Source organism: Bombus flavifrons, chromosome 1 (genome assembly GCF_040668555.2).
Source record: "Bombus flavifrons isolate JBK064 chromosome 1, iyBomFlav1_principal, whole genome shotgun sequence".
NCBI lineage: Eukaryota > Metazoa > Arthropoda > Insecta > Hymenoptera > Apidae > Bombus > Bombus flavifrons.
Window position 1 is genome coordinate 14719814 of NC_138442.1, and position 24310 is coordinate 14744123.

The 24310-nt window shown below is 45.8% G+C and overlaps 1 protein-coding gene and 1 long non-coding RNA gene across 3 annotated transcripts in view; one reads left to right on the forward strand and one right to left on the reverse strand.

The window, feature by feature from the left end:
* Positions 1-24310, forward strand: part of Shrm (shroom) — a 126939-nt gene that overhangs the window by 64395 nt on the left and 38234 nt on the right. For both annotated transcript variants that reach the window (XM_069109478.1, XM_069109486.1), the window contains exons 2-7: positions 9131-9502; positions 10369-10681; positions 11688-11930; positions 12011-12165; positions 12244-13113; positions 13192-14919. In XM_069109478.1, coding sequence (XP_068965579.1) covers positions 9165-9502; positions 10369-10681; positions 11688-11930; positions 12011-12165; positions 12244-13113; positions 13192-14919 — 3647 coding nt within the window. In that variant the 5' untranslated portion in view covers positions 9131-9164. The remainder of the gene's footprint in view (positions 1-9130; positions 9503-10368; positions 10682-11687; positions 11931-12010; positions 12166-12243; positions 13114-13191; positions 14920-24310) is intronic.
* On the reverse strand, positions 21536-22286 carry LOC138178089 (uncharacterized). Its single transcript, XR_011172595.1, has 3 exons — positions 22255-22286; positions 22019-22101; positions 21536-21612 (listed from the first exon to the last, which is right to left on the reverse strand). It is a non-coding gene; the product is annotated as an uncharacterized LOC138178089 (long non-coding RNA).

Consider the following 24310-nt stretch of genomic DNA (forward strand, 5'->3'; position numbering starts at 1 on the left):
CACGTTTCGTCGTATTTCAACGCGTCGCGTCTTTTCCCTTCCCTCGTTCACTGTGTTCGTCGTCTTCTCGTCCCCTTCCGCGATCGTACGTCCTCAGGTCGACTCGCGAATGATCGCGTTAATAAGGGCAATAAGTTTCACCGTCGGCATCCTGCTATCCTGTCTGAAAATAAAAGAATATTTACGCGCCGTGCGAATGATAATTTTCGACCGGGCGTAACACTTTTGTGTTCCGTGTCGGTAAAATTGGATTCTTATAAATTTTGGAAATTTGAAACGTCTCGAGGATATCTTACGAAAGCGTTCAGCGTGAAATCTCATTGGGAGGATGATACTTTCTAAAGGATTAAAAATGTGTACAATCAATGGAACTTTAACAAAGAAAATTGCGAGAGATTGAAGCGAAAATTATTCGAATCGAATTCAATTTTATGAAGAATGTGGCGCTATTGCGATACTTATTGTCACGAAAACACTATAGTGAAGTAAACGTCGTGTTACGTCAAACGAATGTTTAATGATCGACGAGCGCGGGTATCGGCATGATAAAAATCGATATAACTTGTCGATCAGTGGCTTGGCTGTTTTGCGACTGCGTAAAAGTCTCTGTGTACTTTTGCGTCCACAAGCCTGTCGTCACGTGCAAATATGCGTGTTCGACTGTTGAAAAATCTGCTTTGTTCGTGCGCCATTGAAATCAATGTGGGAGAAAGCTCGGTTATCCTTCTCACGCGCCCTCGAATTCTTCGATTTATCGACATGGTCCGTGTTATGCACGTTCATCTCCGTTAATTGATTGTTATTAATACGCGCGTTATCGTGCCCGCTAACGGAGTCGAGATGCCTTGATAAATAGACTTTGAAACGTTATCCTGTTACCTACTATAAACGAGAACTCGGTGGCACTTGCCTTGAACAGTTATAGTCGCACCTGAAGACGATCGCTGAGGCATCCTGGATTAATCGTGGATACACTTTCCTCATAATTTCATCCTTGAATCGTGCAACTTACTTGTCTTACGAGTGTTGGCTCGCTCGCTATCCGCGCACGCGAACTCAAGTGGAAATACCTGGTTTGGAATGTGTGATGAACGATTCGATGGTAATCAAGACGATGGTACAGAATTTTATGGGAGGACCGTATATCATAAATAACGTTCGAAGTTTCAGCTATTAACTACCACAATCGTGTACTACAAAATCGTGGTTCGTAACTGAGCATTCGAGTAACAGCAACCCAAGGAAGCATGGAAATTTAAAGCTCACTATTCCTTCGGGAAGGACGAGAGTTACACCCTCTCGTAATATCAAGCGCATTAACCTACTTTAGCCGCTATAACGGCTTAATAGACTCTTCCATGAGCGGTACAAATGAAAAACCCGCTATTCTATCGACGTTATATAGGAACGACGTCCTACGCTAATGGATGTTCAGCATTCGTAGACATCTCTCGGAGAATACCGGCAGAATGTACACGTGGCCTGCATTTTCTTCGAGACCCAGCTACCGTTGGAAGCAACCAACCCGGCCAACAGGGGCCTACGCAGACCCATGGCACGGCCCTGCCACCAACGCTCTCGTACCTCGGGGGCTGGATCATAATTCTGACCGGCAGCAACAGAAAAAGAAAAAAATCGAATCGCGGCCAGATTTCCATTCCGCGGCCCACGGATTCTCGTGAAACGCTTCCTTCCAGTCCTCGTATTCCTGTCTGCGAGCTGCATTGCAGGCTCGTCGTCGCAGCCTGAATATTTATAATTCGTGTCTCCGAGCAACGGTCGTCCATGACGAACGTCGGGTCGGTAATGTTGCCTGGATTAATAGGGCTTTTAAGAGATACCCTAGCTGTCTAGCTCTCCCCTATCTTTCTCCGATTTACACGCGTCGTGCTGCGAGTTGATATTCCTCTTAATCTCAATTTATGATAACAAACGCAGCCTTCAGGGCGTTCACGATTTGAACAGAATTAACGACACTGAAAATAAGCGTGCTAATCGTGTCATTCGAAGTTTTTACGCGGTTAAAGCACGTTCATGAGCTATATATGTAAGTCGTGATTCATAGTACTCACACGTATTGTGATCTTTATCAAAAAAAAAAAAAAAAAAAAGAGAGAGAGGAAAGAAGCTATGCTCCGACTTTTTTCTCTATGATCTGTAATTTATCAAACAGATATATAAGATTTTCATAAGATTGACGATTTAACTATAAGATTCACAACTCCGGACCAAGACATCACGATTATTTGCTCGTCGTAAGTTAAAGCTTGCTCGATGGGGACGTTAATTATCGATCATTCGGCGGCAGATCGGCGGTCTGAAACACACTTCTTCTTTAAGAACTTCTTCTTTATTTTTCATCGTCTCTGAATCCTCGTACGGTCGTACACGGCCATCTCGCTCGTTCGTCATAACGAAAGCCCCTTTATCGTCTATCGATCTGGCTTTTTCGCTGTCTCCGGCGGTAATTGCCTTCCATCCTGTCGTTTTGCTCGCTCGAGGACAGTGCTCGCGTTGAATTTACCGCTCGCAGCGATCGAGAAATAGACGCGGGGACACGATAAGCCTTCTCGTATCTTGTCTCTGGTATTCTACGGCCGGCCGTTTAACCTCCTCCCGCATTCCTCGTCAATTTCTTTTTCCGAGGCCCGCTGTCGCCGCGAGGAACGCGACCCGCGCACGCTGACCTTCATTGTTTTTCCATCGGCTTCTTTGCTTCCTTTTACGATGCATCGTGAATCGCACGCCGCCAATTGCGCTCCAGTCTCTCCACCGGAATGAATCCTATCAACCAATTATTCGAGATCCGTGGATACAGCATCGTTGAAGTATAACCAAATCGGTTGCTATTTCGATGGACAACGCAAAAGAAGAATTAATGCTTTCTTGCCGTCACAGGATATTGATAGCGTCAAGGGGATGTGTTCTCATTGACATTTTAATTCGAATGTTCTTTGTAGCCCGCTAAATTTCACAGTAATTTCTGGAACCTTTCATCGCACCTCTCTCAACATTTATCATTGCGAAAGAATTATCTAGTTATTTATTTCGTCTGTATCTCTCGCCTCGAAATTCCTCGTGCAAGAATTCGTTGTCAGACTGTATGGTAATCCATATAAATAGCGAATCTCGAGGAGAGACTTTCACTCCTTTGATCGTGGAGTTGGTATCGCGCGACCAGCATCATCGAAACGTCTTTATCTCGAAAGCAGGTTGATAGATGCATCGGTGCCGCCATTAATTCCATACTGTGCTTGATTAAAATAGCGCGCGCGTATTACAGGCGAATTAAAATCCGACTCTCGAGCGCTCGCTCTCGATCGTTCCCCTAACTAACACGTGCGCGCCGGCCGCATTAATTACGTGATGTAACGCGAATAACGTTCACGAGCCGGTCGTTCAAGCCATTTTTTTCTTCTTTCCCCCGTGAACTTTCTGATTTACTCTGCCCACGATCGTCTAATTCTTGTTCCAGCATACGGAAGACAGTGAGATTTGTTGCACTTCCTGAAAATGCTACATCTATATATTTTAGCATCTATTTTTTTAATGGAAATGTGCATTGACCAATTTGAAAGCGCAAAATGACTACAGTGTAGCAATAGACTCGTTAATATCGGTGGTATCGGACGTGAATTTATGCGATTCGATAGGACGCGCGGAGCTGGTGCATTAAAAGCTGATATCGTTCGGTTGATGGCGTTACGTAAAGAACGATTTACGGTAATCACGGGAGCTGTGTCGAACAGCTGGATCAAACTGCTGCCGGAAACCGCGAAGAATGAAGTGTACCGGCTAGATCTCGACAGATATTTAATTTGGCATCGTTTAAAAGTGCAACCCGAAGGGAAACATTTGTTGTATACGACTGGCGTGCACGGCTAACTACGCTTAAGTAATCGTAATTACACGTGGATTACTATTCTTACGAAGCGTATGCAACGTTTTTCTAAAACAGTTAACAGTTCTCGCGGCAAAATAAAAGATTCGTAAATGTTTACTTCCTGATCGGAGCCTCTAATTGAACCGCTAGATCTACTGTTAGACTGTCATACAGGAAATTAGCGGCGGCTCATCGTTTCTCGTTCTCTGCGAATATGCGCCATCTCTAATGCTATTATAAAGAATAATAACTTGCAGAATCATGATTCTACCTTTAAACAGATAATCCTATTCTACTCTATGAATTAGCGATGAATCGATTGACTTGAAATCTAATTTTGCTTTAAGTAAAGAAAACAAATCTACACGAAATAGAAGGAAGACACTGTATAATCTGTGCAACGAGACGGTCGAGTAGACATAAACAAAACGCGATTGCTGCGGCTGCAGCTATTGGCTGCCGTCTAGTAACACTCGATTGTAAGTGGTTTTGTTTATGTCTACTCTCTCGTCTCTGGCAGATCATAGGTATCCACCGCTTCACAAACGCCATTCCTTACGTTCCTCCCTGACACTTAATCCCAGCATTCCGCGTCTTTAATGCGACGACAAATTTCCTTAGCGCCTCTGATACGCGCGTATCCACTTCCTCCGCGGCATCTCGCAACCGTCCTTGGTCTTTGGAAACGCGATACTCCGCGTCGCTGCAGATTCTGTGAACTTCGTCGAGTTGCGCGCTTGTCGTCGAAAGGATCCCACTGTTTGCGAGCTTGCAATCCGACGCGACGCGATAAAGCCGGTGGAAAGAAGGCGAGGAAAGACGCAGCGGCGCGCGAATAGGGAAAACAACCCTCGAGGACGAACGCGTGCACGTTGCGAATGAATCGCCGTGAATTTATCACGGCGAAACTCAAGGCGACGATCTCGCTCGACCAGCAATTAACGCCGGTGATTTAAGGACGTACAAGCCGAGATTCAACGTCGTCGCCTCTCTTTTTCCTTTTCGCACGCGTAATTCCGCAACCATGTCCCGTATCATCGCGGTTCATCTTCTTCTTTTATCGTCTTCCTCGGTTCTCTTGTCTTTCTTCTGCATGTGGCTCGCCAAATGGCTCGTATTGCGTACGATCTGTTTCTTGTACTTTCGTTTTTGGTTGTTGAACAGTACGGTTCGTTTTACTTGATTCGACTCGACGTATTTCCCCCAGTTCAACTGCGTTCCATTCCCATTCGAGCGCGTTACGTCTCGTTACGTTCCATTCAGATTCGTTCTGTCGTACGCGCGATTCCAGCCCATTCAGCCATGTTGGAGCCATGCTGTTCGTTTTGTTCGCCGCTCTCGTAACGATCTGATAATTTAGGCACGGCTTGCGTGTACGAGTTTCGTTCCGCGTTCCGTTTTCACCACGCGATGAGTTTATTAACGTATCTACGGCAGAAACCAACCCCCTGCGAGTATTCAGTGTATCGATTTTATCACGGTGCATTTAAATTTTTAAAGTTTCAAGGATCCAAAATTTGAGAATCTCAAAGTTTGTAAAATTGAGAAAAATGTCAACTTAATTGCTTTGATACGGAGAGCATTTGTTTCGGGCTAGATCGCATACGAAAAACACAACGATATGGCTTGATCTTTCAAATTGTTGCTGAAACCTCGAAATTGCAGAGCTAACGTCCAAAGATCGTCGACCATTACCAAAATGGCAACAGTGTTCGTAAAAAGAAATATCAAGAACGGTGTATTAGTACGTAAAATAACCGTGTACAGCGGACAAGAATTATTGGGTGCACGAGCATTTTTGATGATCCTAACTGAGGAAATTACACGTTCCCTTGGAGATTTACCTACATAATGTATTCGCCACGTATACGACCAAGAGACACGCACTCGAAAATTCCAAATCTCATTAGTTTCCTACATAATTTCCATTTGGGAAACATCACGATAATTTTTAAAGAAAAAAAAAAAAAAAAAAGATTCATTCATCGAAAATAATATCTGTAAACACAGTCATCGCGCTACTGGCCTGATTTTTCTAATGTTCTCTATTTGGCGCGTTCTCCTGCTTAAAGTTTTGACGGTTCCGACAGGGAAAATTACACGTTCCGGAACAGGGTTGCGTGTTCGCCCAAGGAATCCGGTAGGATATGATTACAGCTACTATTATTAAACTATTACTAAGAACCGGTGCAGAAGAGCGGATATTTTGTTGTCAGACGCGATGCAACTCACTTGCGAGTACAAAGGAACCATCGTAATTGGACTCGTTTCTACCAGTTTGCGTTCCGCGAGACAATTTGCGTGAGGGAAAAATAATGCACGAGTAGCACGTTAATTCGCTAAACTGACCTACCTAGTCCACGAATCGTTGGAACAAAGAAAAACAAAGATTATGTAGAAAACGCAGAATCGTTGGAACAAAGAAAAACAAGATTATGTAGAAAACGCAGAATCGTTGAAATATAGGAATTCGCAGTATATTTGTACGAAACGACAGGCATTTCGAATCCCAAAGGATCATAATTCTGTCATGTGCGTCTATTCAGGCTCGTTTCTTATTACGTGAAACTACAGCGCCGACACGCCCACCATAACGAATTCAATTTAACGCACGCTAAAGATCGTGAGTTCCTGGTGTGTACGAGACCTGATAGCGGGCTTTTATATTCAATTTATTAGCTTTAAACGCGGTTGCTCGGAGCTGTTTACGATTCTCGGCTGCAACGTTTTGTCGAATTCGTGTCTCTGCGGCTCGTTGTCTATCGTCATCCAGCCGTCGTGGTTATTAAATATGATTAGCTTATTACGACTTGTCAATTCGCGTTCAATCCATTTATTAAGTCGCTCTACTTACTTTTCGTTAACGGCAGGCGTAGATCGAGGCACTCGAAACGATCTCTTATTATTAGTTTTTACGTATTGCTATGCATTGCGGTACACCAGCCGCATACTTTCGCTCGTTACAAAATCGTTCCGCCGCATTTTGCAACCCGTTGAACCGGCGGAATGCGTGCAGGCCGCTTGAGAACGCGTGGATCCAGCGAACTGGTAAGTGGAGCTCGAGATCGAGGATCATCCGCTACGATCGAGGAACGCCTGGAGGAAAAATCGCGGCGGGTTGAATTGCATCGTGGACCAGATGATTTCTTCCATCTTCCTACTCTTCTATATCGCTGACCTCGCTGATGTACCGGTTTCACGCGCGCATGGGCATAAATATACATGGTCATGGAGGCGTCGAGAATTTACCGGGCGAATTCCTTATCCGCTTCTCACGTTTTCATTCGTATGTCCAGCCGTTGGTTACAGGATCAACGGACTGTGTCCATAGAAACGTTTAAGCGTTTAAGAGAACACGGCAGAGGAACGGCGGTGGATGCTTTCCGCCAACGTCATCGATCTTGATCGCGCGGGGCGTACAACGACAACGATTGTGCGCTCGGACGCGAGCGGTTCCCGTGGTAAACGTGGAAGAATCTAGAACGGCTTATTCGTATCACGCAGCGATCGCAGGATACGTCGTGATAACTGATGATACACGGCCGATTGTTCGGCCAGCCGCAGATCTTCGGGAGCATTCGGCTGACCTACATCTCACTGCCGGATGACGGTCAATATGACGCGTTCCCGTTCCAACGAAATCGTCTCGCGGAGGCCACGCGTGGGTAGCAATTTTTCATCAGCGACAAATGAAAGCAATCCTTTATTCGACTTCTTTGAGCCACGAACGTGTCAGGAGCAACCGAGTCATCCTTTGTAATGCGGCTTTGAGAGCATGCCAAAGTTCATCCGACTTCTTTTGATTAAAAAGTTAATGTAGAATGTGGGTGTTTAGTCGAGAGCAACGTTTACCCATGCTCGTAATAAAGCATTTGTCATATCATACACGATATGTCCGACCTACTTTTCTGTTCTAATACAAGAAGATCGATGTTCTAAGTGGTACTAGAAACAGAAGTTTATGGGCCTATTAACAAAGATAAAATACGATTACCGTAAAACTGAAAGCTACTACATAATTCCAGCGCCAATTTCGAATCTCCCTTAATTCACGTCTAGATCATGGTCCATTCATCCTCATTAGCAAGGCGCTACCGAGGCACACCTTTCTCATCCACAGACCTTACTACACGGCACATATAATTCAAGAACGACTCTCGATATTCTCGATAAAGCTGCATTGGTGCGACTCATCGCGCCTCGATCCTCGTGATCGCGAGCGAAAGGTTAAAGCGAGCTCGTTGGATTTTATCGCGGACACGCCTATAGCAGCCGATTCGTCGAGTTTGCACTTAAACAATGTACTTTCCGCGCGCGAACAAATTGATTAGTGTGTACGGTGGTGGCGGTCGTAAAAGGTGCGTGATCGAGTCGCGATCCGATAGATCTCCGGGGATCTAGATTCCCAGGAATCTATATATACGGTGCGCGTGCACCGAGTGAAAGCTACGGTATGTTGTAATTTACGCGTGACCGTGGTCGATCAACGGTGATATCCGTAAAACCGAGACTAATCGCGAACCGTTCCGCGTCGGCTCTGTGGCTGCGTTCCTGATTAACGATTTTAATTTAAATTGGTACCGTTTCGCGGTACACCGTCAGGATCGTTCGACTACTGTCTTAATTAACCTTCCGACCATTCAATTAGAAGGCTGTCTGCTCGGCTTATTTCCTCCATAAAGCGGTAAAAAGTGTACGCGTTCGTCGATGAAAAAGGACGCGTGAGAATGTTACAAGTTTTTGCATATTCCGGTAAATTGCCTCGGGACAGTCGAATGTATTGGTCGGAAGTAATGTTAATCCACGGAACGTAAGATCCTCGGAATGTGAGGAGTTGCTTCTGTGCTGTAAAAGACGGCAGTGTAAGAAACGCGGGGACCTGCTTCCGTACGAGGTAAGATGCGCGAAAGAAATTGGTGAGGTGGAGAAAGAATTCGGATAAACTTATCGTAATGGGTATCGTACGAAACTAATAAAAGCCTCGAGAGGAAGATGCAATTACCAAAGTGGATCACTGAATGACATTGACGATTATCACGTAGGGGAGAACGGTAACGCTTGAATATTAAAGCGGAAACTGTCTGGCCTGGATGTTTCAATTGACAGATCGGTCATGTTTTGTAAAACGGAAAATCTAGATTCTAATAATTCAATTAATAATTCAATTACTTTTACCTATCCTTTATAAAACATCGACATGACGATAAAAACGCAAACTAATGAACCTATTTTTACTGGTTTGCATAGGTGTATCCCGGATGGCGGGGACGTTGGTTACACGATGACGGAATTGCAGCCGTCGCCGCCAGGATATCGAGTCCAGGATGAGGCCCCGGGCCCACCTTCCTGTCCTCCAGGCTCCTACAAGTACGCGAGTCACGGCCACGGCAGCGAGACTGCCAATTTCAAGAGTACCTCGTCGTATCCTCAGGAAGGCTATGGCCTTAAGCAGAGTCCGTCTCGGACGGTGCCTCCTAACGAGTACTATCGGCGTAGAAACGACGGTAGGAGGTCCACGGAAAACGAGCACGAGGCTGCCAACGCAGCGAAGAAAGCCACAGTTGCCGGTTACAACGAAACTTACAAGAAGAATACTGCGGGCTACAAGAACGACAGCGGGTACGTGACCTTCGATCGACTTTTGTTAGTCTTGTCATCTCTGCTGTCAGTCATTCTTATTGCCTTTTGCTTTTCGAGACATTTATCTTTCACGCGATGTTACGTCTGAATTGACGCAACTCGCGTTCTTAAATCTCCGATCTTTTTAATTTTTGATTTTTAGAATCATTGAACTCCCGAACGTAAAATCGTTGCAATTTCTATCGATTTTCTAAAGAAAATATGTTTCCAGTCATTCAAATCCTGTTTCTCTTCTTCGCTTGAGAATTCATTGAGGAATCGATCCGCCGGTTGCATCGAAATGAATTATTTTACCCCATCTGTATCGGGGAACGAGTTTCCACGGTTAGCTCGCGCACTCTTTTATCGAGCAGCTTTTTGCAGGCAAGATAAGAGATACCGTTTGGCAGCCAATTAGACGTTCTCTGTATTAGTCTCGGCACACTTAGATTTCGCGATAGGTCAAACGTAGTGTTGCGAGCAGCGTGGTATCTCGTCGTTAGGAAGACGGGGTCCACGCACGACGTCGCAATTATAGCCTGATTATACACGTTTCCAGTTACGTTGAACTTGTTCGTCATTCCATAAATTACGCGGCGGCCACACATCCTGCTAATAAAGTGGTTCAATGACATCGCCGACGAGAAGAGGAAAGATCCGTGGTCAGCTACCGGGATTGTCGAGCGTCTCGCAGGTGATTCATCGCGCGGTGCGAGCACTAATCACCGACTATTCGCTCTCGGTTCGCGTATAATTGCTCCCACGCGTACGATTCGTCACGACGTTTCCATAGATGTTGACTAGTGACCAAACACGATTCAACTCGCGTGCCATTAATGGACGTATTTCCTTGTTTGCACGAACAGGTATAGCGAGAGTCTTGGATTCGACAGTTACACGCTCCCTCTCAATGAAAGAGACGAAGCGTCGCCACCGCCAACACCGCCTGTCCGAGACGCGTCAAGCCTCAAAGGCGTCTGCTATGGCCCCGGTCACGAGAAGTACCCGTCGTGGCCGAGCGCGCCGGAGCGACACCCCGACGAGGATGTTCACAGCTCAGGGCACAGCGGATCACATCGATCCAAGTCTTGGACCGATCACACCAACTACCCAAAGGAGAAGCCTGCCCAGTACACCAGACCGCACACGAAGAGGCCCAATCCTACGTTCACGCAGCAGGTAACGTATCTCTATGCCCATTCACAGTATCATGTCGTAGCTCTCGATCGATTCGCCGCCGGTGGGAATTTTTCCCGATCCGATGCGTCAGCATGTCGATAAAATCTCACGATCCGATTCATTCGGTGTACTTACTCGCACACGTGTCGGTGCGGCAAGCATTCCTTCGCGTCACAGGCAGTTACGAAATTGAAAACTCATTTGCAAGGAGGTGAAGCACTTTCGGTGTTAACGAGTCACGAGCGGACACCGGCCGAACTTATCGTACCATTTTCGGCGTGCATCTGGTTGCACGCGAAATGTTCCACGAGAGGACAGCGACGACGTGTGTCCGGGCACATGCAGAACCTCGGCCGAAGGAAGTTTAATTGGTCGAATCGTGTCGCGTTAAACATCGGTGGAACGACGGGCACGTCGGAACCTTGGTAAATCGCTACGCCCTAAAACGACGCGTATAATTAATCTCCCACACTCGCACCCTCCTTTCTCTCTCGCGGTGACATAATCGCCGCGTGGTTGCGCCGGCGACTTCCTGAAAAGTAGGCCAACGATTTCGAGGCGAAGCGTTGTTTCGCCCGACCAGCGCCCCATGTCTCCTCCCAAGACTTTTAAGAATCCTCGTCTTGTACACGAATTCCAACGTTTCCAGGTACAGGGAACGTTAATGCGCCGTAATTCATTCGACTTTCCTTTTGCTCAATTTAGAACTTCCTTATTAGCTGGACGCGTTTTTTGCTCACTTCGGTAATTAGCTCGTTGCCTGGTGGTTTATTTTAAACCGAAAGGCATTACGCTGACACTCGATGGGAAGAGCGGCTCGCGTGGCAAAAACTGAATACAGCTTAAGTTCAATTACGCACCGAGGTTCAGGCAAATGTATGCGCGGCCTGTGCTGATTGCGCAATCGATTACGCAGCCCCGCGCTACAACACTCGTGTACGCGAAGGCGGATGGACGAAAGCGTTTCGAATACCACTCAGGAAAAACAACGATTTTCCTATTGCAGCTGAAGACGGTGATGGAACGTTGCGAGAAGATCCCGGCGGAGACTTTCGAGTCGCGTAATAGAACCACCGTGGAAGAGGAATCGAGATTGTGGCCTCGCGTGGATCGCGAGGGCAAAGCTCTGGGTGATGCGGAGTATGTGGTGCCATCGCCTCCTGAACGCGAGCAACAAACGGCTCAGACCCTCAGCCATGCCGATTTGGAAGCCTACGTTAGAAGCTATCAAGATCCTCAGGTGTCCCAGGTAATGCTTAACCTTGGTCGTTCAACGTTTTCTCTTACCAATGGATTAATGTAGTAATTGGATTCTGCTTTGGTTGGTAGGTGGACATTTACAGGGAAGCAACCCTAACACAAGCGGGCCTTGAAGAGTACACGAGGGTGCAACATTCTCAGCAAGCTAGCTACGCACAATCCGAAGGTTATCACAGTTACGTTTCCAGTGTCGATTCTACGACGAACACTCCGTTCCTCGATAGGTACGATACTGGACAATTTATTCGATAATCGTTCGTTTATCTTGTGATGTAATATTTAAATTCAAATTGCTCATGCAGGTTGAGAAGAGACAGCGAGGCAGTGGCACAGAGGCCAACATCCACCTGGGAGGATACATCAAGGGAAGGAAGAGATAGCGTAGTGACGACGTCCAGCGGAAGCGCCTCGAGCAGCGAGACTCTGAAATGGCACGGATCGATGTCGGACGTGAGCGTGTCCAGCGGATTGCCAGCTCGCCAGGGCGCTTCGGATCGGTGGCATCACGGATCGATGTCGGACGTGAGCAGCGTTAACGGTGGAATTTTGCCTCAGAAACCCAACAACAGCTGTCATGACAAGTGGCAAGGATCTATGAGCGACGTCAGCACCAGCGGTTTATCTCCAACCACAAAGGGCAGGCACAGCGAGAAATGGCCAGATAAGTGGCAAGTTTCGATGAACGATCGCAACAAGCAGAGTCAGGGTAGATCTAGCTTGCCGGCTGTGATCAATCATTGCAACGCATCGACCAACGTAGCAGACGTTTCGTCGACCGTTCGAGAGAGCAAGTGGCAAGAGTCGAACATCGACGAGGAATCTCTAGTGGATAAATCGCAGTCAGGATCTCAGTGGGACAATTCGGTGAGGATCGAAGGTGATAAGTATGGTTCACTGGCTCAACCGATGCCACAGAGTCCAATTCGTCAGCAACTCGGTGCTACGACCCCTCAGAGTCCTGAAAATTGGAACCCTATACATGGATCGATGTCGGATGTTAGTCAAGCGAACGGGCATCCGTGTAGCAAACAGTTGATCGCTCACAGTGCCAGAGTTCAAACTCCACAAAGACACCATTCAGAGAGTGTATTGTACTTGGACCGCGAACGAAATCAACGCAAGCTGTACCCTGTTAGCACTACTCAGCCTCAGGAACCTACGCAATCTTCAAGGTGTCGTTATAATTCCACATACCTCAAAGATCCCTTGTCCTCATCAAAAGTTTATTAAATTTGTATTCTTTCTTTCAGAATGGTGCCAGCACTGCCTCAGCAGCCACAAATGTCAGTAGCGGAACGTATAAACGAGCTGGAGAAGCAACAACAACAACAACAACAACAACAGATGCGTTACACTTACCTGGACCCAGAAAAGCGCCACAGGGTCTCCGACCCAACGTTAAAAGCCATACAAAAGAAAGCCCTGCTTTCCTTCTACGAGAGACACCACCAGGCATCCTGGAGATCAGAACCGCAACTAGCCCAAGGAATAGCTCCTGCGCCTCAAAGCCCCCCTCCTCAGCCACCCCCTCGTCCTAGACCTCCTTCCTCGAGACGAGCGAGCTCCGCCTCCGACTACGCCAGTGGCACCTGGCGAGAAAATGGCAACAGGAATCAGAACCAAGGTAATGGAGAACTGTCGAGTCCTAAGCATCAGCACAGCAACAGCTGCGGTAGTCTCTCTACGGACTTGCTAGGCCCTGTGATAGTAGGACCAGCTATATCGATCGACGATTGGGTGCCAGAAAGGCCACCCAAAAAACCACACTTGAGAAACGTTTACAACGACCGTGTACCCAGTCCCGATTTGCCACCGCCATCTCCTCCTACAGTGACTGAAAACGAAGTTCACGATTGCGATGATCCACTGCCACCTCCGCCGCCAGAGCTCAGCGAAGATTGTTTCACTGAGAGCCAGCGCAAGCCCAGCAGCACGCATCATCAATCTGAGGAGACAAAGATTCGTGATAGATCTTGCGACAGACACAAGTTAGAGAGACACTCGATGAGAAGATCGAAACACGGTTCCAAGAGAGATCACGAGAAGTCCGGAAAGTCTTCCCCAAATTCGCCCGTGAAGACGGTGTCCCAGGAACAGGAGCAACACCAATTCGTTAGACCTGCCATAGCATTGAAGCATGTCGACTCCGAGATGGTGCTGGAGAACGGTGTTTCAGCTGGATTCGCCACACATAGAATGGTGGCTACGGGTCGGTCGAGTTTAAGATACCCGTCGACGCAGAAGTTAATGGTGAATGGCAGAGTAACGCCAGCCAGGAGAATATCGGAGGAGCGGCCTTTCTCTAGCAGGCCACCGGCGCAACTACCTGATCTCATCTCGCAGCGATACAGCGACTCTGGGAACCAGAGACCTGCCCCTCAAGTACCCGTGGAACCGAGAATCATTCGGCAAGAGTCGATGCGAGTGGACGGAACGCGAATCGACGTTTCTGGCTTACTCAGGAACGATTCGGCTCAGAGACTGGAATCTTCTTCTGGTCAGAGACCTCAGCCGCAAGTGCCTAAGAACGTCGATAAAAGTGCCACGAGTAATCAATCTAATCAGGCAACGAGACCAAACTACCTGCCCGTGCCTGAGAATTCTAAGTGCGCGTCCAAATATCTAGAAGGTGGAAACCACGGTTTTGCAATTAGTAGTCCAGTGAAGACGGGCTACGAGGCCAATTCCAAAATGTTCCCGTCGGAGTCGAGTCCTCAGAAGTATCACGAGCCCCCGAAATACGTGCCCAACCATCACCAACGTCACGGAGACGTGACACAGAGGAATTACTACGCCCTGCCCCCTAAATACATCGACGCACCGAAACAAAAACCTCAACCTCAGTGTCCTACGGATAGATACGGTGGTACTGGTTCACCTAGTTCTCCTGCTCCGCCCCTGGCGCCGCGACAGAATACTCCAGGCAGGAAATCGTTGCCACCTCCGCCTCGACCGGCACCTCCACACGCGCTACAGGGGTAAGTTTGATGCTTTTTTAACGACCCTCGTCATTTCTCTGGTACGACCCTTAAATTATTCTTCATTACGTTTACTTGTATGTATCAGCGACACAGCAGCCCGTTAATAAGACTGAAGATCGTTGGTTCGCATCGAAGATATCGCAGGAACCATTATCTCGCTTTTCGGCGGGCATTAGGAATCATTACCTTTTTGTCGCGTTTTGTAATCGCGAGAATCTCACGGATCGTTCGTTTTACAGTCGTCAATTAAAGATCTCAGAGAGAGGGTCGAAACGTCTATCGAGAAAAGGCGCACGGTATGCGATCGTCGAAGAGTTTGAGCCACGGAACGCACACGATCCTGTAATTGCGGCGTAATTGAATGGTAAATGGCTGCTGCCGCCGCTTGGCGCTCGCAGGATCGTCCATTATACGTATAGTGTCCCATCGTACAGACCCCTTATCCTGCGATCGATCAGTTGAATTAGAGGCAACCGCGGATACACCTTACCCTACGCTGTTGACGGGATGCTTATTAACGACCCTCGAAGATCGATAGATCACTCGTGAAACTGACGCACCGCGTCGCGAAAACGTTCGAGCTACATCCCCTGATGGCGTCGTTTCACCGAGAACCGTAAACACAACGCTTGCTTTTGATTTGTGGCTTGAGAAGAAATACGAAAATATTTTGCTGAAATTCCATGAGGATCAGCGTTAATCATCATTCCTCTCATAAAAACACGTAATGTTTGTTTAATAATTTGCAAGTTTATGACACATAATCTGCGTGAACTAGCCGGTTCGAGCAATTTGCAACTTGTTCTCCTTATTAATGCTTCAGTGCCGCTTTTTATAATCAATTGATACAACACTGTAAAGCCATAGCCTCAAACTGGAATTCGATTATGAATTCCCGAAGATTAAAACTAAAAGTAAAAAAATTTGCGAACCAGCTTCTCGTTAAGTACTCAATATTCGTACGAAAGAAACTCGTGGACTCCCCAGACCGAACATCGTAGAATCGTTACTGACTCGTACGAGCCTTGAGCAAGAATTACCGATGGATTATCAAGCTACGAAGCCAGACGAGATCCCTTGATGCTCGTTTTTGTGCCGGTTTAAATCCAGGAACTCGTAAATCCCCGGGGATCAGCACCAGCGATGCCGATAGTTCGGCGAACTCTTGGCTCGCTCGTTAATTATTTTCTCGTTCGTCCGCTCGACCGAATCGTATGCATTACCATGAGATTATCATTGCAAATCTAACGGTGCCCATTACCGCGTTGATTTACGAGCGTGTGACTTTCCCTGAATCGCGTCCGGTGAGAGTCTTAAACGACATCGTCGCTGGCTGCCAGCGAATGACTCCTCGGAACTGTTCACGATCCCCGCTGGTTTTAATCGTCACGTCCACGTAAATTCACCATTAAACTCTGAAATCGTTATTCCCCCGCGAACCTTCAGCTTTTTATCTGCTTCATCTCTGCCGCGGGTTCTCTTTGTTTCCGCCGCGTCCTTGACAAAGTTGTTGCTTGAAACTCTTATAATCTTCAGAAGAACCAGGAGGGTATTGAACCTTAATTGCGATCGGTTACCTCAAAGATAGAAAACGCGAAACGAAGAAGGTACAACTTGTCTCGAACCTCGTTCAGACCAGTCGTGACTGCAAGAAAAAAGTCGTCAGTGGCTTCCTTGCAACGCGAGTCTTTGCGTTCTTGAAAAGCAAGAACTCGGGCAAGGTCGATCGCACACGAAGCGCCCTGCCATCCGGAGGATCATGGTAGCGCGTTTCACGGAAGCGGAGGTTCTCCGTGACCCAGCGCCTCTTTGTTCACCGGTCCATGATTTTTTGGGTCATGAGACGCACTCTGACCAATTGCAGAAAGCAACGACGAGATTATACCTGAGATCGCGAACGACTTCATCCAAATGGAAGAAAATTAACGATGAATTAATAGTAATTGCACGGTTGTGGAGATTCACCGGTCGGACTCGTTCCTCGGAGGGCACAGGATGTAGGCTCGATCTCACAGAGCGATAAGTCTTTTCACCTTTCTTTTGTTTCGTTCTCGCTCTGATTGGGTGACCAGCTTGGCTTCTGTGATGGTCGAGTTGTCGACTGCGACGGACGAGATTCCGACCCCGCGACACGGTTCGGGAAGCAAACGCTCCGTTTCGTTTTGACCTTCGACGGGAAGAGACAAGACAGAGAGATCTTCTGTGCCATGAAGTTGGCAGGTATTTAACGTGGCTGCCGATTCTTCTCGCCTGCCGCCTCTCCCTCTTTCTTTCGTCCGGGGTATTCAAGCGGAGGCTTAACCTTTCGGCTAAACCGAGCCACGAGGCAGAAATGTCAGAAAAAAGGTTACCGCGTGGCACCACGGGCGTGTTTGCCTGTTCTTCGGTGCTCGATTATGCTCGCCGTGGCACTGCTGTTCCACCACACGGATAGAAGAGTTGAACGCGTGAGAATTCGTCGACTATTCGGCCTCGTCCAATAAGAAAGATCCCCGTGTGTAGCGAGTTAGAACACGATACAGTTCTATGTTTGAATCTTCTCTTAACTCTCATAGCAGACAACGGTAGGCGCGTTCCACGCCGGTACTCAAGAAATCACGCGAATTTATTTTTCTTCGATAACATCTGGTCAGCATCAAACTGACGGGAAAAATGCGCTGATTCAGATCGCAGATTCCATTCGAGGCGGTAATCTAATCGCGTAATTGCGATTGTGCTTCAGCCTCGTGCCTGGTCGAGTGCGCAAAAATGTATTTTCGTAGGAAACGTCTGCCGGCTCAGTTGCCACGATTAAACAATCCCTAGAATAGACGTTTCTCTTAATAACGATCGTAAAATCATAGTTATTCGAAGAATGTTGGTTTAAAAATTGTTTCACCGTTTTGATTACGTGACTACCCGCAGCGTAGTTACTGATACTCTTTATGCTGGCAGTTTCGCTTTCCGTTACGAGTTCGATGCTCGAAGAGATTAATGATACGACCATAAATATGTACATATCATTCAGCGTAAATATATTTAAGAAAATAATAGCGTTTCCAGAGGGAAAGTTCTATTGAACACGAGCTATTCTTGAAATACTTGTTAAAAAATTCTGCCCATGGAATTTAAAGAAAGAACTAAAGTTTATCGCAGATATTTCTCTTTGAAACAAAATTATTCGACCTTAACTATTAACGGCGCCAATTTGCTCGTTAGCCATGCTCCACAATCTAAATTGTACGCATTTCTTGGGAACAAAGTCGTTTGGAGACGTCTCGTCAGATGTGGAACACGATTGACATACATGACTGATCTCGTTTTAGCCCTCCACTGTTTTAATAAGCAATATTTCATTCTTCAAGCTACTAACTTAAATAAAGCATCTGGTTAGATGTCACTATCGTCATGGTGTTCGAGTCGAGTCTTCGCGTTTCCCCAGTTCTCTTCGTTTCGTTCTTGAATCGTACCTTAGTCCCTTTCTTCTCGCCGCTGCACAAGCAAAACTCGTTCCATTCTGCACCTGAGATTGCATGGAAGAAAGACCGCGACCTCGACAGGGTAACCGACGAGTATGCCAAGTATCGCTTAACATCGGTTACTTGTCGTCGAATCTCCTCCCTTTACCACGTCGGATGACACCGCATAAGGCTATAGCCAAGGAAGAAAAAGAAGTCCACGGTATATCGTATTATCGCTAGTCGAGACGATTTTTCTTGTTTTATCGCCACCACGCTTCGAATCGAATACGTGCTCGCGTCAAAGGAATTGGATTAACCTTTCTTCCAAAGACGTGATTCTTAAAGCAATGAATAGATACAGCATACATAGATCTTTCTTGTAAACTTTGACATGACTATTAAAAATACATTGACTCTGAAGGTATTGAAGAGTTTTAAAACGAAAGGAAAGATTTTTCGTTCGAACGAACTCAATATGACTTCGAGTTCAATATGAGATAATACTAAAATGTAAAAAACTTTGCTAAAAAGGAATAAGACGATACATAGTAACGTTATGGTGAACGACACTCGTTATCGAGGTGTATATTTGCGTAGCGACAACGACGATCACAAGATATAATCGTAATTCACAATTGGTAAATTGTAAATTATTATTTCACAATTATATTTATACTTGAAACTCCGATTTTCATTATAACTAAATAGTTTGATGTCAAAGAGTATAGGAGAATGTGTTCGAATCGATTGCGGAAAAATTTATTATATGTTTATCTGTTCGTTTATTCTATCGATTCACTCAACGCTCGATAAGCGATTTCGAAACTAGAGAATTTTATTTGCCATTCTTGCGACGGCGAGCTGTGAAATAAAAACCCCAGTTGTTTGATTGTGGAATCGATGGATTATCTCTAAAATATATATATTTATCGGGCGTAGTTACAGTTATCGGTTCTCGATCTCGTGAGGGGAAATGCGAGAAAGCATCGTTCGATATACTTTTAATTAAACGCTTTATCTCTACGGATATGAGTCATAAAATATTTCACTCGTTTGATAATATTAACAAGAAGCAACAAGTAAGAAATGATACATCATAATATATATTGCTGACTCTCGTCGCTTGAAGTTATCGTCCTCAAAGTATCGTTTAACAATTCACACGATTATCCGTACCGAAGATGTAAATGCGTGTGTCGCAAGAGTACGATGCAACGTCTACTAATTATCAACGGTAATTAAAAGGAGAACGATGCCAGCGTTCTGGTTGCGGCAGAAGTACTTTCGTCGGTCGGAAAGTCGAGCACACTCATTCGAGCAGCCTTCCAACAACTCGTAACGTCCTCCCTTCGTGCGTGGCGAGACTCGTTTGACGACTTGCCAAGAAACGGGGTCAATTGCATGCAATCCTGACTAATTCTAAGCGGGTTTAGAAGCGATAGTGGTAGCGTATACGCCTTCATTAACTAGTCGATTAACATCCGACGAAAAGAAAGTGTCTTACATTGTTAGCAAATTTCGTAACTGTAGGATGATTGGAGCAGAAGCGACATTCATAAAACCTGTAATACTCAGGTGGTTTTGCTTGTTTCCATTTTATTAGGTGCAGCTAACGACTTTCCTGAAATATTACGAAATTTTCAGTCTAACGAGGTAAACTTTATCAACTCGCGAATTAGTATATCTAATCGACTTTATGTTTTCGCAAAGAACGGAAACGCCTACCGGGAGTCTGTTCTATATTTCTCAGATAACCCGTTATAAATATTGGAACAGATATATACATTTAATTAATTGCTGGTCGTAATATAGCGACTACAGATTTACCGGATACGTCGTTTTACAAGCAACTTTTACGCGAATTGATATTGATTCACACGATTTATTGTGTAACGAGTTTCCTCTCGTTCCTCGTTAACCTCGATCATCACCGTTTCCACGTACAATATTTTCTACGTATTTTCTTCTTGATTTCTCCATTTCTTTTTTTATATTCTCCAGATTGCTAATACATTATCGGTTATGCTTCGGATTAATTGAAAACAATTATCGAAATTAATACTTTCGTTGAAGATCTGTAGTTTTAATCTCTAAAATATGGTAGTCTATCTAATTTGCTGAGTCTGACGAGCGTCCTCGTCTCGACTTTGACTTCGACTTCGTTCCAAACGGAGCATCGAGGAAGCTCGGGGGGTATAGGAAGCAAGTGACAAGGGACAGGAATGACAACGACGAAAGAAGACAATGGGCAGCGAGTCGAGACCGGCGAACACCGGACACGGACTCACGGGAGCGTCTCGAGGAACGGTATCTTCATGGCGACACTTTATCTCACGAGTAAATGGTCAAATTGCTCGACATTATTAACCAAGTAATTTACCGTTAGAACGCGTGGTCTGAAAAAATGTTCGAGCCGATCGTTTTTTCTTTAAACCTCGATCGAGGCTAATTCTACAGTGAAAAATGTCTACGTGTCGCTTGCACCTGGGTAAACACGTGTACCGCCTACTTCCTCGTCGATGAAGCCCACCTTCCATCGTCTCGTTCCGTCAAGTAGTCCAGTTTCGCTGGCGTTCCATTTAATTGGCTCCTGTTAACATCAATTCACCGTGTCGACGATAAGGTCCGCCGCTACCTCGAGGTGTTTTGCTTCCCGCAGCTTTCACTGCGTTCACTGGTTTTACTTTTCCCCTTAGAATCCTTTGACTTCAGATTTATTGCATTTTCAATTAACCTTTTTCCATGTGAATACATTTTCATAAATCATTATCTCTAAACGCAAAAAAATAACAAAACTAAATGCAATATAATTAACAATACAAGTCAAAGCTTTCCTACATCTCCAAAATAGAAACGCCTTGGCTCGTATTATCGAATCTCCGAAATAAAAAAATAAATCCACTTCCGTCGGCCACGTGTTTCCAATGAAAGGACTATTATTTCGATGGGTGGTCAGAGAACCTGGCAAACAATCGAACGAAAAAAACGTTAGACCTGTGCGCGCTTCGGATGCTCGCATACGATTGTTCGGAGCCATGTGTGGCCGAACTGTCGTGTAATAAAAGCTCCGGATCGTAAAGTTTCCGGTGTGTTCACGAGTCGACCGACCCAGGGACGAACGAGCGCATAAACGACCGCGACGTTTCACGACCCCTCGCGACACGGCCCAAGAAATCGTTGACCGCTGCTCTCTGGAAAATTGCCGAGGGTCAGTGACATTGGTGGCCAGGGGTAACCGCGACTGTTGCACCTGCAAGAAGGCCAGCCATTAAACCGCAGAGATCACGGGCGCATCCTCTGGTGCTACGGATGATGTTCGCCTTCTGCGCGTGTGGAATAGAACGTCTGCATCACGACGACCGCATCGCTACGATATAAATAGGATGACGCTATTCTGGCACTCGAATTTCTGAAAATAATGTTTGGACGAGAATATTGAGAAATAGTCGTGAACGAAAGCTAGAGGTCGAATGTTTCTCGGAATTCTTGAAAAAATTACGGAAGAGTCTGATAAAGTTTAGGTATCTCTGCGATGTTTCGTGTTTCTACTTCGAATTTCCTCGTGATGACTGTTTATAGGAATTACGTATTATTTAAGATACGAATAATAGCAAAAGTGGGTGGGAAATAAGAGATATAATTGGTTTAGAGCTTACTCAGGAGCGTAGGTTCGCAGTAGACCAACCGCAGTTGATGCTGGCAGAGGTAACATAAACAGAGAGATAATAAATTCTTCTTGCTGAAACATAACGATCCGAGTATTCTTGTGAGACAGCCCCTAACTATGATGTCCGTAAATTACGAAATGACTTGTGTAAACTTGAAGGTTGTGGTATTAGGTATACTGATAGATTATGTACTATCGTGAGAATCAAACGTGACGAGAACTTACGTATTTCCTCCGTTCCGCTGTCTCTGATGTACAACGTGTCGGACACTCTGCTGTTTGCATTACAATTATGCTACATCCGTGGCTAAACTTCCAGATTTTGTTTGAGAAATAACATAAAGAATTTCAACGTCCAGCTTAAACTGAAGGTTTGGCAAACACATGGTGGACAAAAATCATCTGGCGGACAATCTCCGTTTTCAAAGTGGACAAGGGTTTTGTCCATTTTCTCTGCATGGGAAACAGTTTACGGCGGTAAAAACAGATGTGCAAACGTGAGCACAATGTCCCAAAGGAAATCGATGAGAAGCCAGACTCCACGATGTCGTAGAAATCGACGCAGATCTCGATCTGATTGACAGCGTGTCACGGCGAACGTTGTCGCTGTGAATACGGCGCCGGCAGTGGATTTATTAGGCCAGGTCCGACAAATGAAAGGACTCTCCGTAAAATTAATGGACGAAGATGCCAACGTGTGATTAGCAATTTGTTTTTCTTTCGCGAGCCGGCTGTTCGCCAAATTTCGATACCAGCTTAACTCGACTTTGTGCCTGCGAGAGGATCCAGGGTCGCGAATCGACCGGAATAGCATCCGCCATATATACATACACGACAGTTACATTAGAGGCATTACCGATGTCCAGAATAACGAATGACATCATCGAGAAAAAGTCAGATGGTTTACCTATGCGAGGATCAAGATGGTTGTTCGCTTGTTTGACGACTATATTAGCGGTTCTCGATTAAGTGTTTCGTAAATTTTCATATGTCGCATCCACGTGACATATTTTTTGAATAATTCACATTGGAAGTGTATCTACGTTTACGATATTGGCGAGGCTTCAATTTTCTGAAAAATATCGTTACAGTAACTAAATTTTCAACCTAGCCATTATTTTTTTTTTTTTTTTTCGATTGTGGATTAAGAAATCATTTATTTTTCGTGGGTGCTTATTAGTGGTTAACTGGAAGTAGGAACTTTCGCCGCAGCGTCTCCGCCTTCGACTATTACGATAGGAAAAATATCTGCACGAAGAGTAGCATTGTCCTCGTTCTCGTAATCTGTCATTCCGTTCGCTGGAAAGAGAGCAAAGTATAAACGCACTTTCTATGGCATCGTTTTGCAGCTGTCCGCGGAAGTGCACCGATAACCGCTCCATTGATAAATGGGAACAAGCCTCGCCACTTTGCAATATGTCATGTACTTCAGCGACTCTTGCCCTCGCGGTTCTTCCCATAAACCTACGTGTCTTTTTACGAAAGCATCTTCCACGCGTTCGCAGCCGATAATATACTCCTCCCATTGAATGCAAAGCATTCCTTCGATTCCAGATATTTGGCTCGCATCCAGCAAACAGAATCCAACATTTAGAATAATACCAATTTCCTCGAAAAACAAGTCTCGTACAAAGCTCATGTGCATATCGTGATATTAAGCACGCGGTGACTCCTATTTATAGAAACGCTCTGTGCGATATTTAAGCCGTGAATGTCAGCGTAATAATGCCCTTGCTGAGACGTCTGCTCCTGAAATGAAACATCGGGACGAAGGTTGGGAAGCGCTCAGAACTAGACTTTGGAAAGTTGCCCGATTCGAGACGGTCTTTCGCCCAGTATCCATCGAATCACGGACCTAGTGGCGCCAAAATAGAATTTCAAGCGCGGTCGGCTGTTATTCCTTGAAAAAATACACGACTGACGACGTTCATTTGTTCGTCGGTTAAAAATCATATCTCATCGAATTTCGGACCGGGATTGTTCACGGCAGAGAAGGAGGGTCGGATAAAAAGTAACGGTGCCTGTACACGAGCCTCTCCGGTGTTACTCATCGCTCACGGCGCGCATGCAGCTTTTGCCCAAGAGCGGCCATAAAAATCAGGTGAAACTGGACCGCTTGTTTCGCTTCTTTACCTTTCTGCTCTTTTTTTCTCTTGCTTTTTTGCTCTCACTTTCTTTCTTTCGTTTTATCCACGATGCTCATCCGAGGATCTCGCGATGTTATCGTTGCTCACGTTCCGTCCCCATGAATTCCATTCGTCATCGAGAGATCGTGGACACG